We start from the raw sequence: 18,528 nt of genomic DNA, 5'->3' as shown, positions 1-18,528 counted from the left end.
CAGCAAATTAATAAAGTTGTTGTGTACTGTATGTGACAGCTAACAAGATGTCTGAAAAAATAAACAGGAGCAGGACTCACACTAGTGACTTTGCGGTATATCTGAGCAGCATTCTGACACTCTGAGTAGGGATACTCTGAGGTTGCCATCTCTAGCATACACATGCCAAAGGCGTAGACATCCACTGCCTCATCATAGTGTTCCTCATACATCTCTGGTGCCATAAACTCTGGGGTTCCTTAAAAAGAGATGAAGAGTGTCAAATGGATGAACATTTTTTTAAACATTTATCAGCCGAGCAACATTTTTAAGTCTCCCACCTATGACACTTTTGGCAAAGGAAGCAGCCTTAAGAGTTGCCAGTCCTAAATCCCCTATCTTGACCGAGCCTGTAGGTCCAGTGATGAAGATGTTATCACATTTGAGATCTCTATGAATGATGGGAGGGGTCCTGGTATGAAGAAAGTGAAGGCCTTTCAGTATCTGTCTGCACCAGCTCCTCAGCACTTTGGGTTTCATCACCTTGAAACGCTTTAGATATCTGTCAGAAGGAAAGAGAGCACATTATCTAACAATCATATGAGTTGAAATATATCGTTTCAGTAAGATGTAGAAGGGATGACATTTCTTTGACAGACTGAAATCATAAATAGCTTTTAATCTGTGTATCTGATACTTATTTCTAAGACATTCTTGTCTTCAATATCTGCCTTTACCAATACTCACGTTTTTAGTGTTCCTGATGTCATGAGTTCGGTCACTAATACAATGCACTTCTTTCCTTTCATGGGAGACTCCCAGAAGTCATAGAAACGCACAATGTTGGGATGTTGAAGACCCTTCAACATCTCTGCTTCCTCCTTAAAGCGCTGACGTTCCACTTTTGACAGCTTACGATCCTAGAGAAAAGATGACAGATGTAGAAAACTATAATTAGAATCAAGTCCGAATGATAACATACTTGTTTTATCATTTGTGCACAGCCAGATGGAAAAGGTGGTCAGCTTGGAGGCACTTCACTGTATATTTAAATCATGCTTCCAGAATGTTGGAGAAACACTGTGTGAGAGGGGGGTTAGTGACAGTCTTTGAGCCATATACTCATCTCTAATTGGACCATATGTATCGTAAAGCTAATGGCTGTCAGCATTTGTGTGTGGGAAGAATTCAGATATGTGTCTTTCTTTTGCAGACTCAGCCTAGATAACATCATGTGTTTGATATTTTAAGCATAATTTCAGTCTCATGTAACTACTTGTTTGGTTTTTGCAGGAAGACATTAAAGCGAGACAACACTGACTACAGGGGAAGAATGAGCACATACGTTAACATGGTCACACCCACTACACACTGCGGCTAAAGGTTATGTGTCATTGATCCCCTCCATCTTTCTCCGTCTCCTTCACTTGCTTGCTCACTCTCTCATCCACTACCTTTACTCCATTCCCCCCTCCCCCATATCTGCAATCTGTCTCCCTCTCTGCACCCCTAACCAGCCACTCCCACTTCTATATCCAAACATCCCCTGCACACACAAACACAGCTTTGTAACCGCATCCTCTCGAATTCTCGAATAAAGGCTATACTCAATCTGATGGCATCTGACGCTCGGTATTGTTTCTTTTAAAGCCATTTGGCATCTTACCATCTACAGTACTATAGCATTGCCTTATGTAACAAACACACGTACTTCAGAACTGAGCATGGACTGGAGGCATGACCCCACCCCTTAAAGAGACGGATGACACAGCTGATGGAATGCAATGAATACATCCTAGCGGGATCTAATCCATTTAATTATTCAACCACAGTGGACTCCAGGAGCGATGAAACAACAGAGAAAATATAACTTAACGAAGTTAACAATGAAGCACAGTGTAATGTGATGCAGTGTGTTAAGGAGTGGACAGTCAAGATGATAAAGCATGGTGTGTGTGTGTGTGTGTGTGTGCATGCGTGTCATATCAGGTTTTGTGTGCAAGTGTTTGGGGGGGGGGGTGGGGATTTTCACTGCACACTTCTAACGGACCATGAATAATTCAGTTCTGCAGAGAACCCTTTCTACTGAGGCGAACAGCAATGGAAGGCTGGGGCTGGGGCTGCTCAAGTTGGGCTGGGTTATCCCCAAGTGCTCCTTGCTCCACATAAGCAGCACGTTGCCCAAAGTTTACCTGAAGCTCAGGTCAAAAAGGAGAGACAGCAGGGATACAAAGGGAGGAGCTTAACCCTTAAGCACTGCATATTTCCTATCTTTTTCTGCTTTTACTTCCTTCTCTCAGCACCTCTACTCTCATCTTACAGGAATCCTGCAGGTAACCTCTCGACCCCCACCACACAGTGTTCCCTGATTACAAATCACACTCCTGGCACATTCACATGCAGACCTCCATCGGTACTTGTACTGTTTTTCCTCTCTCCTCTCCTCTCATTGGTTCTTGTGCATAATTCAGAAGCCACATGTAAGCTCAGAAGTGTTTGGGCACAGCATGGTGAGATACACAGACAGATACATGCGCATTGAGCCACCAGAAGAATATGACAGGGCAAACAGTCATATATACATACACACATCCACATTGTGCATCTCCCGTATGCATCAATATAAAACAAACTTTTTGATGCTTTTAAGGTTTAGTTAGGGATGTGTTTTTTTTCTGAAAGTCTTACTCTTTATAACCTCACATTTGAATTTGGAGCAATGCTGCAAATAGATTTTCGACTGTAGGGTAGGGGTAGGGTAGGACTGTTAGTATGTTTTCATATGCTTATCAAGCCTGAATTGTACACCAGGATTAAGAACCGGCTCAGCCGTCTGCAGCACAGTGTGGAGCCACCCAGGAGACGTTAATCAGATAAAGAAAGCCATTAAATGCACACAGCACAGTTAAATATATTGTAACGTTAGTGAGAAACAATCTATAAATATGTGCTCCACTCTGTTGTCAACCTCTACACATAAGTGCTGAATTTGTAGTCCTACAGCTCTGGCAGCTCATACTCTAAGACAAAATGTCTGAAAAATATCAAACAAGGGGCCCCTGGATGCTAGAGGGAACAGGTTACAGATTGTGATACTGGTCCTGGGAACTTTGCAGGCTAATACACCATGTAATTCCAAAGGTATGCGTTCAAATCAAATTCCTGGCCTTGTATCACATGCCCTCTCTGATGCATACTGTCCATTTCAGAAGAATGTGGCTGCTTTACGGAGAGATGATGATCAGCTTAGCTTCTTTAAATGGCAGTAAATGCTCAATTAGAGAAGCTTTATTTGTTTTTGTTTTTTAATAAAGGCTCTTACTGTCTAGTTGTCAGATAGTCATAAACACATTCAATGTCTCTAGTCTATAGGTAGAACATGGCACCAACACTGGCACATAGTCTGAATTTTCAATTACAGTGAGGCCACTTATGCTACAGAATGTACGGTATGCACTGGTAGATGGTATCACACCAGCAAAATACCAAGCTGAGTCTACTTTGAAGCAGCAACATGTATCTCTGGACACTGGTTAAAATGTGCATTTTCAATGTGCTTTCTCGATAAAGCCACTTCAATGCCATCGGTTAACCTGGGAAAGATATTATATTCTAGATAATTGAGGGAAAAGGCATTGAGGCAACTCTTTGTAATGCAGTCAGTATCTCTAATCAAGCCTATTTATTTGTTTATCAAACTACAGCAGAGAAAACACACACTCACACACACGCACACAACATTAAATCTGTCAAACAATAAGCATCAGTCATGGGACAATGGTTGTGAAACATCCAACGCTCTAACAAGAACAAGTACTTATAGAGCAGAGAGCTCTGCAAGACTGGTGATGGATTTATTAGTAAATTATCATTTCTGCCACAAACAGAGGTGTTATGAACAAAAACAAATTACAATGCTCAAAAACACCATCATTAAAAGTGATTGTTTGTAAAACAGTCCTTCAACAATTGTTTTTGGAGCAGCCGAGCAGCTGAGTAGGTAAGTCAAAAAATTGTTCACTGAAAAATGTATGACGCAGCCAAATTTTCCGGGTGCCACTTTTTGCTTGATAAAAAATAAAGTTGACTGCCACAGAGGGTTATAGCAGGATAAGTGCCTTCAATTGATTATCCACTAATAGAACCTGATTGTCCCTTGTAGAGGAGGAGGAGCTGTCAGGCTAAAGAGTGTTGACGCAGGCCTCCTCTGAGGAACATCAATCTAAGAGACATCTGACAGACCCACAAGAATGACTGATGGAGGCTGACGATGTTCTCAAGTACGGAACATTTTTTACTTTATAAACACACACTCGGAAGCAGAAACACCCATGGGTAATATATTATTAACACTAACTTCAATTTGTCATCAAACACAACATACACACACACACACATACACTTCATCACAAGCAAATTGATTTAGAAATGCAAAAAAGGTTAGTCATGACATTTACCAAGACAGATTCTTCACAGCCATAACTGAAATCAGATACCCAAATAAAAGGGTGTGAATAATCTCACACAAACCTCTAAGAGGGGAAGATAAAGAGAGCTTCTGTTAGGCCTACAGCACATCCAAAAGCCACAATACAACATCACAAACCGCTGTGTTACTTGTTTATTGCTTTAAAATTGCATGCACTGGTTAACTACAGCCAAATTGTTTTAACTAAAATAAGTGCTCACCGCAAATTATACATTATTAATTTAAATCTAAATTGATTAGAGCTGGGCAATATGGACCTAAACATTATATCTCTATTTATTTTTTTGTTGAATGGCGATACACAATATTTTTTCTATATAGAATTTAAAAAACATCAGTTCTAAATGAAATCCACATGGGCCAAATGCCAGAGATCACACAGGCAGTTTTTATTAACATCCAGCTGCTCAATGTACATGAAAACAAACGGAACATTTGTGATTAGGGGTGGGAATCACCAGAGATCCGATGATTAGATATCATCACAATACTTGAGTCATGATTGGATATTATTGTGATTTAAACATTTTGTGAAATGCTGAGTATTGCGATAAAATAAATTGTGATTCAACTTTTTTAGCTGCAAACTATGTCCATAAAATTAAACCAAATCAAGAACTGTTTGGTCAAATAAGAAAACATTATTAATCTCACTTCAGTCTTTTTATTTTTACACAATGGGAGTCGGTCCACAGACTGACCAACACTGTGATAAAAGTTAAACCCTGTAAAAGACTGCATGCACCTCACATTCTGAACTGATAGTTCAAGAACAGATTAGACTGAAATACTGTTTGAACGAGAAGCACAAATAATTGTTCTTTCCAAAGCTAATTTTCTAATGTTTCAAAATGTGTTAAATCCTTTCAAAATCATTGAAGCAGCATATCCATATGTTCAGGATTTTATTGGCTACAAAAAAAACGCCAATTATCGGCACCGTTGCGTGCAATTAGCCGGGTAGAGAAACATCAGAACCTGCAGCACCAACGTTTTTGTTGGAATATTATGAAAGGGAGAGTACGGTAAATCTTCAAATGCAAAGTCAAACACTGTAAAAAGTTTGTCAGTGGTCTGTTGGATAGATTGTAGCTGTTGTGGTGGCTGAATCTTGAATTGGTTAACATGGTCAGAATAAAACTAATCGTAGCTTTCTAACAACACGTGAGTAAACTCTATAAACGGCAGCTGTATTAATAATCCTAATAATTAGAGAATACACATCCTGCCCGATGGCGGGATGTCAGATTTGTAACTGGATAATAAAATACACACAGATGAGGTTTATTCACAGAATGGTACAGGAAACACTGGTTTATATTTTGTAATGCAGGCAGTTTGCCATCTTTTACTCAGAGAGGGAGAGAGGCGGAACATTAAATTGATGAAACATCTGTTAGTATGTTTAAAACCTGGAAAAAATGTACTATGGGACTGCATCATTATTTTCATCCCTGGTAAAATTCCTTCTATGATGAAATGAGGAGGCGCAGAAGCAAAGCACTGAAGAAGAGACAAAAGACTTTGAATTTACAGGCAACAGGTTTGTGCATTAGAATTAAGTACAAAAGCTAAACCAGAACCTCAAAACATTAACTTTGTTTTCTCTCAGCTTTGTGTTACAATTACAATTTACTCCTTCCCCCATTCAAATGGCCTCATCTTGATCCTTGGTTAACAAAGAGCAGATTAGCATCATTTGGATTTAGCAGCAATAGTGTGACAGGGATTAAAATTCAAAGAACGTGTCAACAACTTCAACTATTAATGTAAGACAGCTAAACACAGGGTACTTACTATGTGTGACAACATTTGGCTAACGAGATTAAGTAAGAAAACATTTCTCCTCAGGAAGAACTTGTAAATCAAACGAAAAAAAAACCAGACTCATATATTCATCAAGGCATTCAAGAGAAATCTCTGAAGATGTTCTCTCTCACACACAACTGGCCACACTCAAACCACGAGCAGTATCCTATCCACAGTTTACGCAGAGATTTCAATAAGGGAATCATTATAAAAGAATATCTGTTGCTAGGTAGAAGGAGGTATACTTAGTCATGTGGCCACATTGCCACCCTCTGCACCCATCCTTAATAATAGTCAGATGACTATTGCTGGTCTTCAGCTGCCATAACAAATGCTGCTGCAGGGGAACCATGAGCCAGCAGAATGCCCACAGCTGAATTTCTGTCCCCTTCAGTCATGCCTGCAGGACATCTATGCCCACAGCTCTGCATGTCATTTCTGTTAGGACTATTTCAGGGTTACCCCGCCTAACATGCAGGCACTCTACAACTGGCAATTCGATGGATAACAGCTGATCACTGATCCGTTCAGATAGCTCCTCACAGTTCAGATAACCCCTCGCTGTTTGGATCACTCTTCACGGTTCCGACCACATGCAATCCACGCATCAATGGAAAAATGATCATGGTGTTAAATAAATGTACTGCCGCTTAATCTTTCTGCAGAGTCTCAGTGAAAAAAGCAGCATTTGAGTCGGTGCCACCAAAGTCCACTGAACAAATATTTCAAAAAAGTATTTAAAATAATTTACACATTTTTTTTTTTTTTAACAGACCGTTACACAAACACGGATCGTAAAGTGTTGATATTATTGTTCATGGTTACTTTGAATCAAACAGTGCTTCAACTTTTCTGCATTCTCTCTTACCTGTCCGTTTATCATGCATCAGCTGGTGGAGTGTTAACAAGTAACGTTATCTCACAGCCTTAAACTTAGCCCCATTACAGAGCACTGCGTCGATCCAAAAACTGAAGATATAGTCCCTAAACAAACTCTCTCTTTTTGTTTTTTTCTTGTTGTACTCACAACACACACTGCAGCTTCAGACAAAGCACGGATACACATCAACTGTTATATGAAAGGTGTGCATCTTGTCAAACTTGTCAAAGCTCTCACAAGAAAAAAAAAACCTGTTATTCACAGATAGAGTTCTACTTTCTCTTGTTAACCCCAAAGAGGTAGATCAACGATTACCAAGTGCTATTAATGAAATTATGCAGAATGTATATATTAGACTGTTGTATGAGGTTTTAAAAGCACCTTCTCAAAAAAAATGGAGCTCAAAAGTGTTCGATACATGCATGTGACGCAGATGTTGTTGACTCAATGAGTAAACATGTTTAATAATCGGGATCTCAATATCAATCAAAAATAATCGTGATTATGATTTTTGCCATAATCCTGCAGCCCTACATGTATGTGTGTTTGTGTCTGTTTATGTGTGTGTTAGTGAATAAGTGCAAATAAGGTTCGCTGATGTTTTGCTTCCTATATTGCATACTGTGTTTGACGTCTTTCGAGACTGTTGAGTTTGACCTTTTACCCCTCACGAGAGTGAAGGGCCTGGTCAGTGGGCGTACGTTAGCTCACAAGGAGAAAACAAAAACGCAGAATTCTCTGAAGCAATTTACAGTGAAATGAAGTCATGTATGTGTAATATCAAGGAAGAGAAACTTTCCAATAGTCTGCCTGTCTGTACACTTTGCAAAAAGTGATTAAATGCAATGACAAAATGAAGAATCACACCCGTTGAGCAAAACCGGTACTATGATGCTAACATTAGCAAGCAGTAGTCCAAGCAGACCAAATATTAAACACTTTCTCCGGGCCACAACTCATCGAAGTCACCGTGTTTATAGCCTGCTACAGTTAACGACCTAACCGCGTTGTTGGGATTGACAACTCTTGTGACATGCTCATTCAATTTGTGTTTCGTTACTAAAAGATGCACAGAATCTTCACAGGAACGAATCAGAAATGTTAATCGATTTCGTAAGGCAGTTCAGGAACTGTCATGTAGTACAGAGAATGTGTCAAACATAACCGATTCCTGAACATCACATGCAATTCACATTACGAAAGAATTATGAAATAAGAAAAGTTACGTCTTGAAAAGTTTTCATTATTTCATTTCTCATTCACATAAATTAGCTTAAATGTTTTTCTCTTGAAGGAATTAAGTACTTGCTCTTGACAAAGCCCACAGTGTGAAAGGTGAGAAGAGCTAAGATTTCTGTGTTGGTAACAAAATGTCTTTCTTTCCCCAACTACCTGTCAAAGTAAGAAACCTAGGGTGTGTGTGATGAAGACTTCACATATTATACATGATGACAGAATATTTTACGGTAGGGCTATTGTCTCAGAACATATTATTTTGAAATTACACACAATTGATCAATTTGTATCGGATTGAATCGTTCATTGGATCGTAGCTCTAGAGAGTCTACTCGAATCAAATCATCTTGTAACATGAGCACATCCCGTCAGCCTTTGACAACCAGTATGAAGCAGGAACAACTAAAAAAGCATTACCGGTAAATCACATAATCACTTGTGACTAAAATGACCTGGACGTGAACCACAATGAAAGGCACTTGTGTATTTTAACACTGGTGTTAAAGTGTAAGCGTGTCTGGCTGATTGTGACAGAGCTAGCAAATGTGGATTAGGGCATACAAACCTCCAATAAACCGCTTTGCTGTCATTGACTACATGCGTAGGGTGACAAACAAAATGTTCTTGACTCAACACAATGAAAAAGAAAATTCTGATTACACACTTGCCTCTTCAAAAGACTAATACTGTTATGCTGTGGCCATGACAACTGCAGGCGTATACTGTCTCAATTTAGAGCCTGACTGACAGATTTTTGAGGTTGCAGCTGATAAAAGTATTTGAATTTTGGGATCAGCTCAGTATATGGCTATATTGATTTTATATCTCATATACACAAGTTCACAAATCTTCTGAACTAAATTGATGACATTTGTAAAAGGTTCCAAAACTAAATAAACATAACTGAGGTGATGTTATTCTAAAGTCTAATTATTTTTCTACTAATGTACCAGTATATGATTACGCACATAATGGATGCATCTGTGATTAGCCAATTAGGGCTGCAACTATTAAAAGTAATGATCCATGTGTTCATCGTTTCATTGATTGTTTCCTTTTGTAGGAAAAATTGCACAATTGTGTTTGAACTTTCTTCCTTCCTTGTGTTGTCCCGCCTGGTGCACCGTCTCCATCTGGCACCTCAGTGGTGTATAACACATAAAAACCCTCTGCTAATATTATTTGATCCAGGTAAGTTTGCTGTTAAATATTGGACTCTAGCCTTTGGAACTACGCTGAGAGCTCCCCCTTCTTCCCCTTTCGCCTCCTCACCACCTCCACCACCTTCCCTTCCTAATTTGCTCAATTAATTTACTGTCTTCACATAGAGCTGTTCTTCGACAATACAAACCCCATATATAATCAATTAGGATTAACACAAACCAAGGGAGAGATAAAAAAAAAGAAGCATATTTTGCATTTCTGCAATGGTTCTCGTGTAATTGTTTATGGACCTATGTTTTCATGACAACAGCAATATCTGCTGATAATACGGGACAGCAAATGATTCAGCTTAGCTCCAACTTCTCAGAATAGAAACAGTGAAAAAGAGAAAAAAAAACAGAGATGAACTCCTTGCTTATGCTACAGTAAAGAAAAGAAAATAATTAACCATAACACAGAGAGAAAAATAAAGGGCCTACTTCAAACAGCAGCTTAATCAATAAGGTTTGTGATTGTTTAGGCCTAAAACTACTGACTGAATTGTAACAAGACGAGATGTTTAAACTGATTTAGAGTGGCTCACCATTGGAAGACTGTATGTGCAAACCAAATGGCCCTTACTGACTGCCACTTGAAGGCTGAACACTTGGCTCCCTGTAACGCCTCGCCTTCAATGTGTAGCGCAGATTTCCAAAATAGTTGGGTGAAGTCGTTCCAACCCTGATATGCCACCCAAGGTAGTGACAGAGGCGTAATCATAGATTACCATCGAAAACGCTCATCGGTGTGTCCTGGAGAACCTGAAGAGCGACAACTGGCAGTGACATCTTCAACACACACTCATTGCCCATTGTAAAAACCACACACAAGCTCATACAACCAGCCTCAAATAGCTGTGGTGCTACGATATCCAGGTTAGTCATTTTACTCCAGCTTCCCTAAACTTGAGACAAATATTCAAAAACGTGACTATGTACCTGTAAATAACTAAACGCTGATGAAGCCAGCATAAAGGGGGTGTGGCGGGTGGGCAGCTATGCATATATGCCCCTTTCCCCTGATGATAATGGTTAGAGCTGAAACAAGGCAGAGAAGAGTAGCGTGCTTGGTAGAGATGTCCTGAGCTGAACTGGGCAGCCTGGCCAACCCGCCCCCCCCCCCCCCTCCCTTTACCATTTTATCAGCCACTGCAGTGTGGGGGCACAGAGCCAGAGAGACAGTCTTGATTCAGCAAAATGCCCTGACCCAGACTAAACACAACACAGGCAAAACTCAAGGGTTTTCCCTCATGGAGAATTTAAAGCAGAACCTCTTCCTCAAAGTCTGAAGACCCTTTAATAAAACCTATTAAAATGATCACATTTCAAGATTGTTCAGATGTTTGCATGACTGACAACTGCCTGCAGCAACTACTAGGTTGATGTAGATAGAAAGATGCCTTCCTGGTCATATTTTGGTGATGCAAATACATGAACAGCTAGATGCATGTGAAGTTGTGACCATAAAATCATTTCCCTTTTAGTATAATTCAACTTCACCAAAAATTACATCTTAAAAGAGCTAAAGTTAAATCAGCAATTCACTTCGTATTCCAAAATGACACGTCATGCAAAGTAGCAACACCTTGCTTTTACAATGAGCCCCACATTTTGCAGTAACTTAAGTGATTATTTCTTCTTGAAAATAAATATATATGGGTGCAGGTCACAATCTTAGAACCATCTCTTGCATCATCGTGCAATGCAAGTATATTTCCACTACAAACCTATAATTATGAATAGCTGTCAAAGTAAGGGTTTACAGTTTCTCTTAATACACTAGCACTACAGTATGGCCATTTGTTCTTTCACTCGTTATTACATAAATAGCTTAGTGATGCAGAGGTCAACTAGAGTGTGTATTTATTAAAAGTAACCCTTGTCTTCATACCACAGGGCCTAAGCAGTAGGCTTAAAGAGGAAGCAGAGGCACTCAAGATTTTTCATTTCAAGAAACATGCTAAATTCCAAAAGAGATTACAAATCCTAATGAGCTGTTGTGACACTTCCTTTTTATCGGGACGGATAAGGTACGTCAAAGGCGCTTTTAAATCAGTCTTCATCAACTCATGGTCAGACTATAGGAGTGAAGGAGGTTGCTCACTGATACATGGTATGATGATGATGATTACAGACCACATCTTAGTTATTAGCTAGATGTTTTTAAGTCAAAGCAGGGTATCTCCCATGGTTACAAAAAGCCAGATTGCTAGACTGCATTAATAGTGACAAACAGACATGTCAATGTGGAGACAGTCTGTTGATTGATTACTTCCTTAAAATACTTTTTTTTATCTAATCTGCAACTATTATCACATCTGATTATGTTAGCTGAGCATTATTATGTTTTAGATAAAAGGGGGTTCATTCACAGAATCATAATCTACCACAGTCCTCCTATCCTAAACAATACCACTACTGTGGCCTGGAAACAAAAAACAAAGAGGCAACATGAGATTCCACAAATGGTTACTTCTGGGCTACTCTAATGTAGTGTAATTGTGTTTTCTTTATTTGAATCCACCTCTGTAAAGTGAGGTTCTTTCTCCACTGAATATCTTACACAGCGCTAAGTGTTTTGAATTGGTGAGAAAAATGATCTTACAAAAACGTACTCTCTTAATAAGCAAAATATACCAGGTTCCTTTTCAACATCAAGACTTGCTCAAGTGGTACAATTCTGAGCTGTATTGTTTTGCTATTATTTCAGACTATATGCAGGGTCTGGAATTCTGTCCTTTCCTCAAATGAAATGTATAAGAAATTGGGATATATCTAAGATGCACTCTGGCTTTTTGGATCAATTTTAAATACTTTATTGCTGTAAAAATTGTGAAATTTGGTACTCAAAAATGAAATATACATCTTTTAAACTTGAATCCCTGACTATTCTTTACTTCAGAAATGCTTCCAAGAAATAAGAGTTATCAATGTACGAATTATTTTTCTGCCAAGGTGGCAGGTGAGCTGAAATTTTAACCTGCCACAGCAGCACATTTCTTTATTTTATTTAAGTGTTATTTAACCAGGAAAAAACTCATTGAGATTAAAAAATATATTTTCTAAAAGTGTCCTGGCCAAGACAGGCAGCAGCACGATTAACAAAGACAAACAACTAGCAACCATACATACAAACACAACATACATATTATGTTACATTATTTAGTTATATCACCTTTGATTTGGCAAGGGGGCATGCTAATTTAATTCCCTGCACCCTTGAGAGGCACGCAGAAAGAAAATGCCTTCTTGTACTTAAATGCTATTCTCAGTTCTGAAAATGTGTTTGTGTAACACAAATCAAACACTCCGGGAAAGTTTTTATGATCATTCAATTTGATAATGGTTCTTAACTTAACAATGCTAGTTAGTTATTGTCTCCGATGTATCTTTTAAAGATTTCTGTAAATAGCCATTTTCCAACAAGCCTGTTTGTACTGCTCTAATCCCCAGGTCAAATTGCTGTGGCTCTAACATGCTTGTCCTCCTTTCCTCAGGCTCTTCTATTGGCTGAGTGACACGGGGGCTCAGGCATGCCTGAAGATGAGGCCACTGACAAAGCATTGTTAGCTACAGAAACTTGGTCTGACTGCTTCTGCTTTCCTAGGCCTGCAAAACGGGCTGTAAAGAATGACCCACTTGGCCATCTTCAACTTTGTTTTCTTTAAGCAGTCAAGAAAGTGATGTTGCTTTAGTGCTTAACATGTTATTCCAACGAGACAGACATACACTATGCTTGGAAAAACATTATGATCCTAAAACATATCTATTCTACAACAGAAGCAAAGTCCTGTATTTGAAACCAAGGTTGTGACCTAGTGACTCATGCTATCAAACATCTGCTGGTTCAAGAAGCTCAAATCTGCAACAAACACACAGGCAGGCAAGCTTCACATCACTGCCATCGTATCATTGCCAGCACTTCATCCGAAGCTGAGAACCAGATTAATCTACAGAACAACAAGCTATCTGCCAAATACCACAGAGAAGTCTGTAAAAAAAGGTCAGAAGTAAACTCTGTCTCTACCAGTGTTCACACGGCATTTTAACACTGCCATAAAAATCTATTCACACAGCCAGAAACCTGGGCCGTCCAAAGTTTTTTAAAAATAAATTCCAGTGATAGAACAGCAAACAGAAACACAAGAAATGTTTCTTCCTGACAATAAAAACTCACAACAGGCATCTTTCTCTCAGATTAACATCCTTGGCTGAGCCAGGACCATCTGTGTTATGCCAGCAGCCTGGCATGGAAACAGAGATGTGGGGGAGATGGGGATGGGAGGACATAGGGAGAGATAGAAACAGAGGAAGAGAAGCAGAAAGAATAAACATAGGACCAGATTAAAATATCTGGGTAAAAACACCATGTGACCACTGGAAGGAGGGAAAAACAGTGGAAAATCACAGTCATATCTCCTTGGCCCTGTCGTCTACAAAAAGCTTTGCTGTCCAACTGAGCATAGAAAAGCTAGCATCGTGTTTGTACATGTGACAGTAAAAAAGTAAACACGCCTCACAAAGTAAAAGTAAACACGCATCACAGAGACATGAAATCTTCCCTTAAATCATAAAGAGTACTTGATGATATCTCCTCTTGCACCATGTCCTTGAATGTGACCAAGACAATCTGTGTACTTGTGGGTAGCGTGGGTTCTTTGATTAGACCAACAATCTTTAGAGCATCTCCTTCCACGCTACTAAATAACATTAAGCATGATGATGAATCCCACTGGAGCTACAAACACTACAATTCTCTTTAGGCCTGTCAATAAAACATCTCATTTGCTGCACTAAAATAAGAAGTCTGCCGGCTGAGCTTAATACACGCACGTGTTCAATGTACAGAACCACATAATGAGGCAAACCTCAACCCCAAGATAGCAAAGAAAGAGAACTGATTTATGGCTTGGTTTTTTTTGGTTTTTTTTTACTTTAGAACAGAATAGAATAGAATAGAATAGAATTACTTTATTGATCCCAAACTGGGAAATTGTGGCATTACAGCAGCAGGTTATCCAACACACAATATGAAATTGTGGCATTACAGCAGCAGGTTATCCAACACACAATATGAAATTGTGGCATTACAGCAGCAGGTTTGATGACATTTTAATGTCCAAAAAATAATAAAGAAAGAAATCTACGGATGTATATTAACAAGGAGAAATGTCTCCATAATAAAATCAGATGCAAAATGCAGTCAGGTTGGCATTCAGTATTATCAATTTTTTTTTTTTTTAACAGATATGCTTCTTCTGATTTTTGTGTAAAAGGCAACTTCTGTATTAAAACTCATCTGAGTATGAAGGCAGGATTAATCCAGATGAGATCACCATCAGTTCTGATCAACTGACTAAAGCACCACATTCCACCTTATTGACTTGGGCACACGAAGTCTCACCAAATGGTTCAGATCTGCTCAGTGAGCTAACAAACCAGAGAGTGCTCAGATGAAACACATAGATTATGTTAGCATTTGGTTTATCCAAACAAGAATGTCTATTTAAAATGCAAAGTATGCCAGAGTGACAACATGAGAACATGATTGTGAGGAAAGGACTATTTGAACTGTGATTTACATCCATTATTGACTGTCTGTCCACTAGAGGGAGTTTTAATGTTTCACTAGGGGCGAATAAAACACAGTAAATTGCTTCCTGTTCCACATCCTTAGTCCATAGCAGCTCAGTGCTGTGAGGTTGTGGGATTGCTCACTGCTACTGTCAGCCAGCATGACATCAGCATCTAAATGAAGTCACTGTGTCTCTTAGCTTCAGCATTGTTACTCATTCCCAACCAATGGCATGTTATCTTCAAAGTTCTTTCTAGGGCTGAGATGCATCACTACCTGTGTGACGTTAGTCATGCAGAGAATGGTTAGTTCTACATTTCCTCAGTTCGTTCTTTAAGTACGAACTTTTTAGTGTCTCAAGTAAGTGATGCCGCTTGTTTTCAGTGGCCATAGCATTCAAGTATTCACTGAGGCCACAGGACCGCCACAGGGTTCCCAGCAAGCTACAGCACACATCAGCTGCTTCCTGTCTGCCTACCTCCTGTTGCACAGACGGAGGGAGGTAGGAAGCAGGATTGCTAGTGCTACATGCAGACATACTGCTGGGACAGAGCACACATAAGCATCTCATGCACTGTCTGATCTAATTACTGTGCTCAGTGTCATTACGTCATCAGCCGGGAAATTACAACAGTAAAAATGAAGGCTGGTGGAAGTACACCACTAGGAATGAGTCCTTAGCAATTCAAATCTAAATGGTGAAAGACTAACACAACACAGCAAAGGTTTTCTTTCTTTGAGGGGCCAGTCATGCTTACTGTAGTCCCTCTTAAGCCTCCTGGGAGAGAGAGGGAGAGAGAGAGAGATTATCCTCGCTGTTGTCTCCAAAGGACGGAAATAATTAGTTAATACCTTTGCACAGTCTAAGCTGGTGATTCTCCTGTGTCTGTGTAATGCAAGACACGATAGGCTCTCCTTGTGCATTTACAAAACTGCTGATCACTACACTTCAGCTTCGATGTGCATCTCAACATCCGCAGCCAAACCGTGTCAATCACTTTCCCTGTGGAAACCATTTAAAATTTAGTGGTAACCCATTTGCAACTTAGTGGATTCCTTTACTCCACTCAGGCTGATTGACAGCTCCCTGAAGACATCACCATCATGTTAACACCATGTGTGCAGAATCTTCTACAGAGAGGGAACTGCCCTGAGGGGGCTTCCTCGAAGAGTCAGGCATCAATTCACTAAGGTAAACCACTATCATTCAAAACCGTCTCCCATGCCCACCTTCAAGTTTAAGAAGAACAAAAAAGTTGGGGTGTGGATGCTTGAGGAGGGGGGGGGGGAAGAGAGATAGTTTGTTAGAAAGACAGTCAAATATTTTACCTGCAGCTCACACCAGGCAACCTCCACCCAGGTCTCTGTATCCAGACCCTTGTAGACCGTCTTGAAGGACCCTCTCCCGAGCTCTATATCAAATTTGAGGAATCTCCCTCCTGGGGACGTGGACACCGCTTTCATCTCAGCCTCCTCCTCATTCTCCTCACTGGCAGACTTGACAGCAGCTTTACCCCCATCATTGCATGTAATGTTTAATGCATTTCCACTTTTCTCTTTCTCCTCGTCAGCACTGGCGCTCTCTGTTGCGCTGTCCTTGTGCCCCCCTTGACTTTCGGTGCTCGAACCTTCTTGTATTCCGCAACCAGTCCCCCGCGACCTGTCTACAATAGTTCTCAGGTTTATGTGCAAGATCTTGCTTCTGTTGTCGCATTCAGGTGCTTCAAAGGCCTGCTCGTCTGTGTCAGAAAACCATAGGCTCCTCCTGATGAATCTCTGGTGAACACTTCTCTGATAACTGGAAGAAGGATATGCACTGGGGTCACTTCCACCTCTCACTAACGAATCCACATGATTGACATTTCCATCACCCATGGACTCATACATGTCTGTGGCTAGTTCACAATCAGGGTTGGGTACAGATGGATATTTCAGTTCTATGGAGTTGGAATTAGGCTCCGGCTCCATGGTGATTTTAAAAGTTCAGTTGCTTTGGTTTCCAGTTCATTCTTGCCATGGCTAGACTTGCCAAACTGCAGGTTTAGAGATGAGTACCTGCAGCGCCCACTCGGTGACGCAGTTTGCCAGCAGAGGCCCCTAACAACACTGGGTGGGATGGCATAGAGGAGATTTCATTCGATGTCAAGAGCTGCAAAAAAAAAAAAAGAAAAAACATTTTTTTAGCAAGTTAGTGAAACACAACCCAACATCTGCAGGAGTGTAAGGCAAACCTCAAGCTACGGTAAATATGTATTGTACTCATGGGTTTCAGTAACAAAAGAGTTTAAATAAGTCAAAAAAAAAAAAAAAAAAAAAAAAAGCAGGTGGATGAAAGCAAGCTCGCAGTTTTACACTGTCACCAGAAGCCATCACTGACCAGGTGGACGAAAAACTAACAAGCTGCTGTTGACGACACAAAGTTAACATTAAGCTCGATATCCTAGAAGCAGCTGTTGTTCAAAAAGGTGCTGATTCGCCTTCACACACATATTGCGTAGCTAGTGTTCAAAACATTTAGTCACATTTTATTGAAACCTATGGGACACGACTTACCTTGGTTCAAATCAAAGAAAAAGCTCGGCAAAAACTCACACTGCCGATACACGACACAGAGAAAAAAAAAAACCCTGCCAGGTCCAGTGTTGGGGAAAAAAAAAAACTCGCTAACGTTCGCCGTTTGTCCAAGGAAAAAGAAAAAAGGTGGACCATTAAACGCCCTATCTGTTTATTATCCTCATTTTTTTTTTTTTTACACACAAGAGCCAACAGAACAGCCGAAAACGAATGCAGGATCAACTTAAGTTTTTTCTTTCTAATAAGAGCCCCATATTGACAAGAAAAAAAGACCAATAAATTGAATTTATCTCCTTTGAAGTACCCGCATCCCTTCTCTTCTTCGACTGCAGCGCACGGTGCCAAGTCTCTCCGCTGCTGCTGCTGCTGCTGCTGCTGAATGCGGAGCGTGTAGTTTAAAGACCACTGCTCAAAAACACGCGAGAAATGTTAAGTTTGCCCACCGGTCGTCTCCTCGGCAATTAATTCACGCTGGACAACTGTTCTCGCTTGTCATTGTCTCTCCTCCACATTAGCAGTTCAACGCAACGGTGAGCCACACGAATGTGCTTCCCAATTCAGCTCGCTTGGCTCCACGCCCCTGGTAACGACTGGAGGGACCGGCCAATAACACGACACGCTGGGAGGGCACCACAGAGACCCTCATCATCATGCTGCTGCTGCTGTTCAACGGCGAGAGAGACACACATATCTCACATGAAAAAAAAAGAAGAAGAAGAAAAGAAACAAAAGACCAAAATAGACTCAGAGGATGGAAACGACAAAGCGTATTCCCTGCATAAAG

The 18,528-nt window shown here is 40.2% G+C and overlaps 1 protein-coding gene across 3 annotated transcripts in view; it reads right to left on the bottom strand.

Moving 5' to 3' along the window:
- LOC109980916 (serine/threonine-protein kinase WNK2) overlaps window positions 1-17,856 on the bottom strand; it is a 42,979-nt gene extending 25,123 nt beyond the window's left edge. For all 3 annotated transcript variants that reach the window (XM_029276542.2, XM_065961245.1, XM_065961246.1), the window contains exons 1-5: window positions 17,724-17,856; window positions 16,500-17,319; window positions 727-899; window positions 321-541; window positions 81-238 (exon numbers count right to left, since the gene is read on the bottom strand). In XM_029276542.2, the coding sequence (XP_029132375.2) occupies window positions 81-238; window positions 321-541; window positions 727-899; window positions 16,500-17,138 (1,191 nt within the window). In that variant the 5' untranslated portion in view covers window positions 17,139-17,319; window positions 17,724-17,856. The remainder of the gene's footprint in view (window positions 1-80; window positions 239-320; window positions 542-726; window positions 900-16,499; window positions 17,320-17,723) is intronic.
- Between the last annotated feature and the right edge of the window lie 672 nt (window positions 17,857-18,528).

Source organism: Labrus bergylta, chromosome 12 (assembly GCF_963930695.1).
Source record: "Labrus bergylta chromosome 12, fLabBer1.1, whole genome shotgun sequence".
Lineage (NCBI taxonomy): Eukaryota > Metazoa > Chordata > Actinopteri > Labriformes > Labridae > Labrus > Labrus bergylta.
The sequence above is the reverse complement of the archived record's forward strand: the minus strand, read 5'-3'. Positions and strand labels throughout refer to the sequence as shown.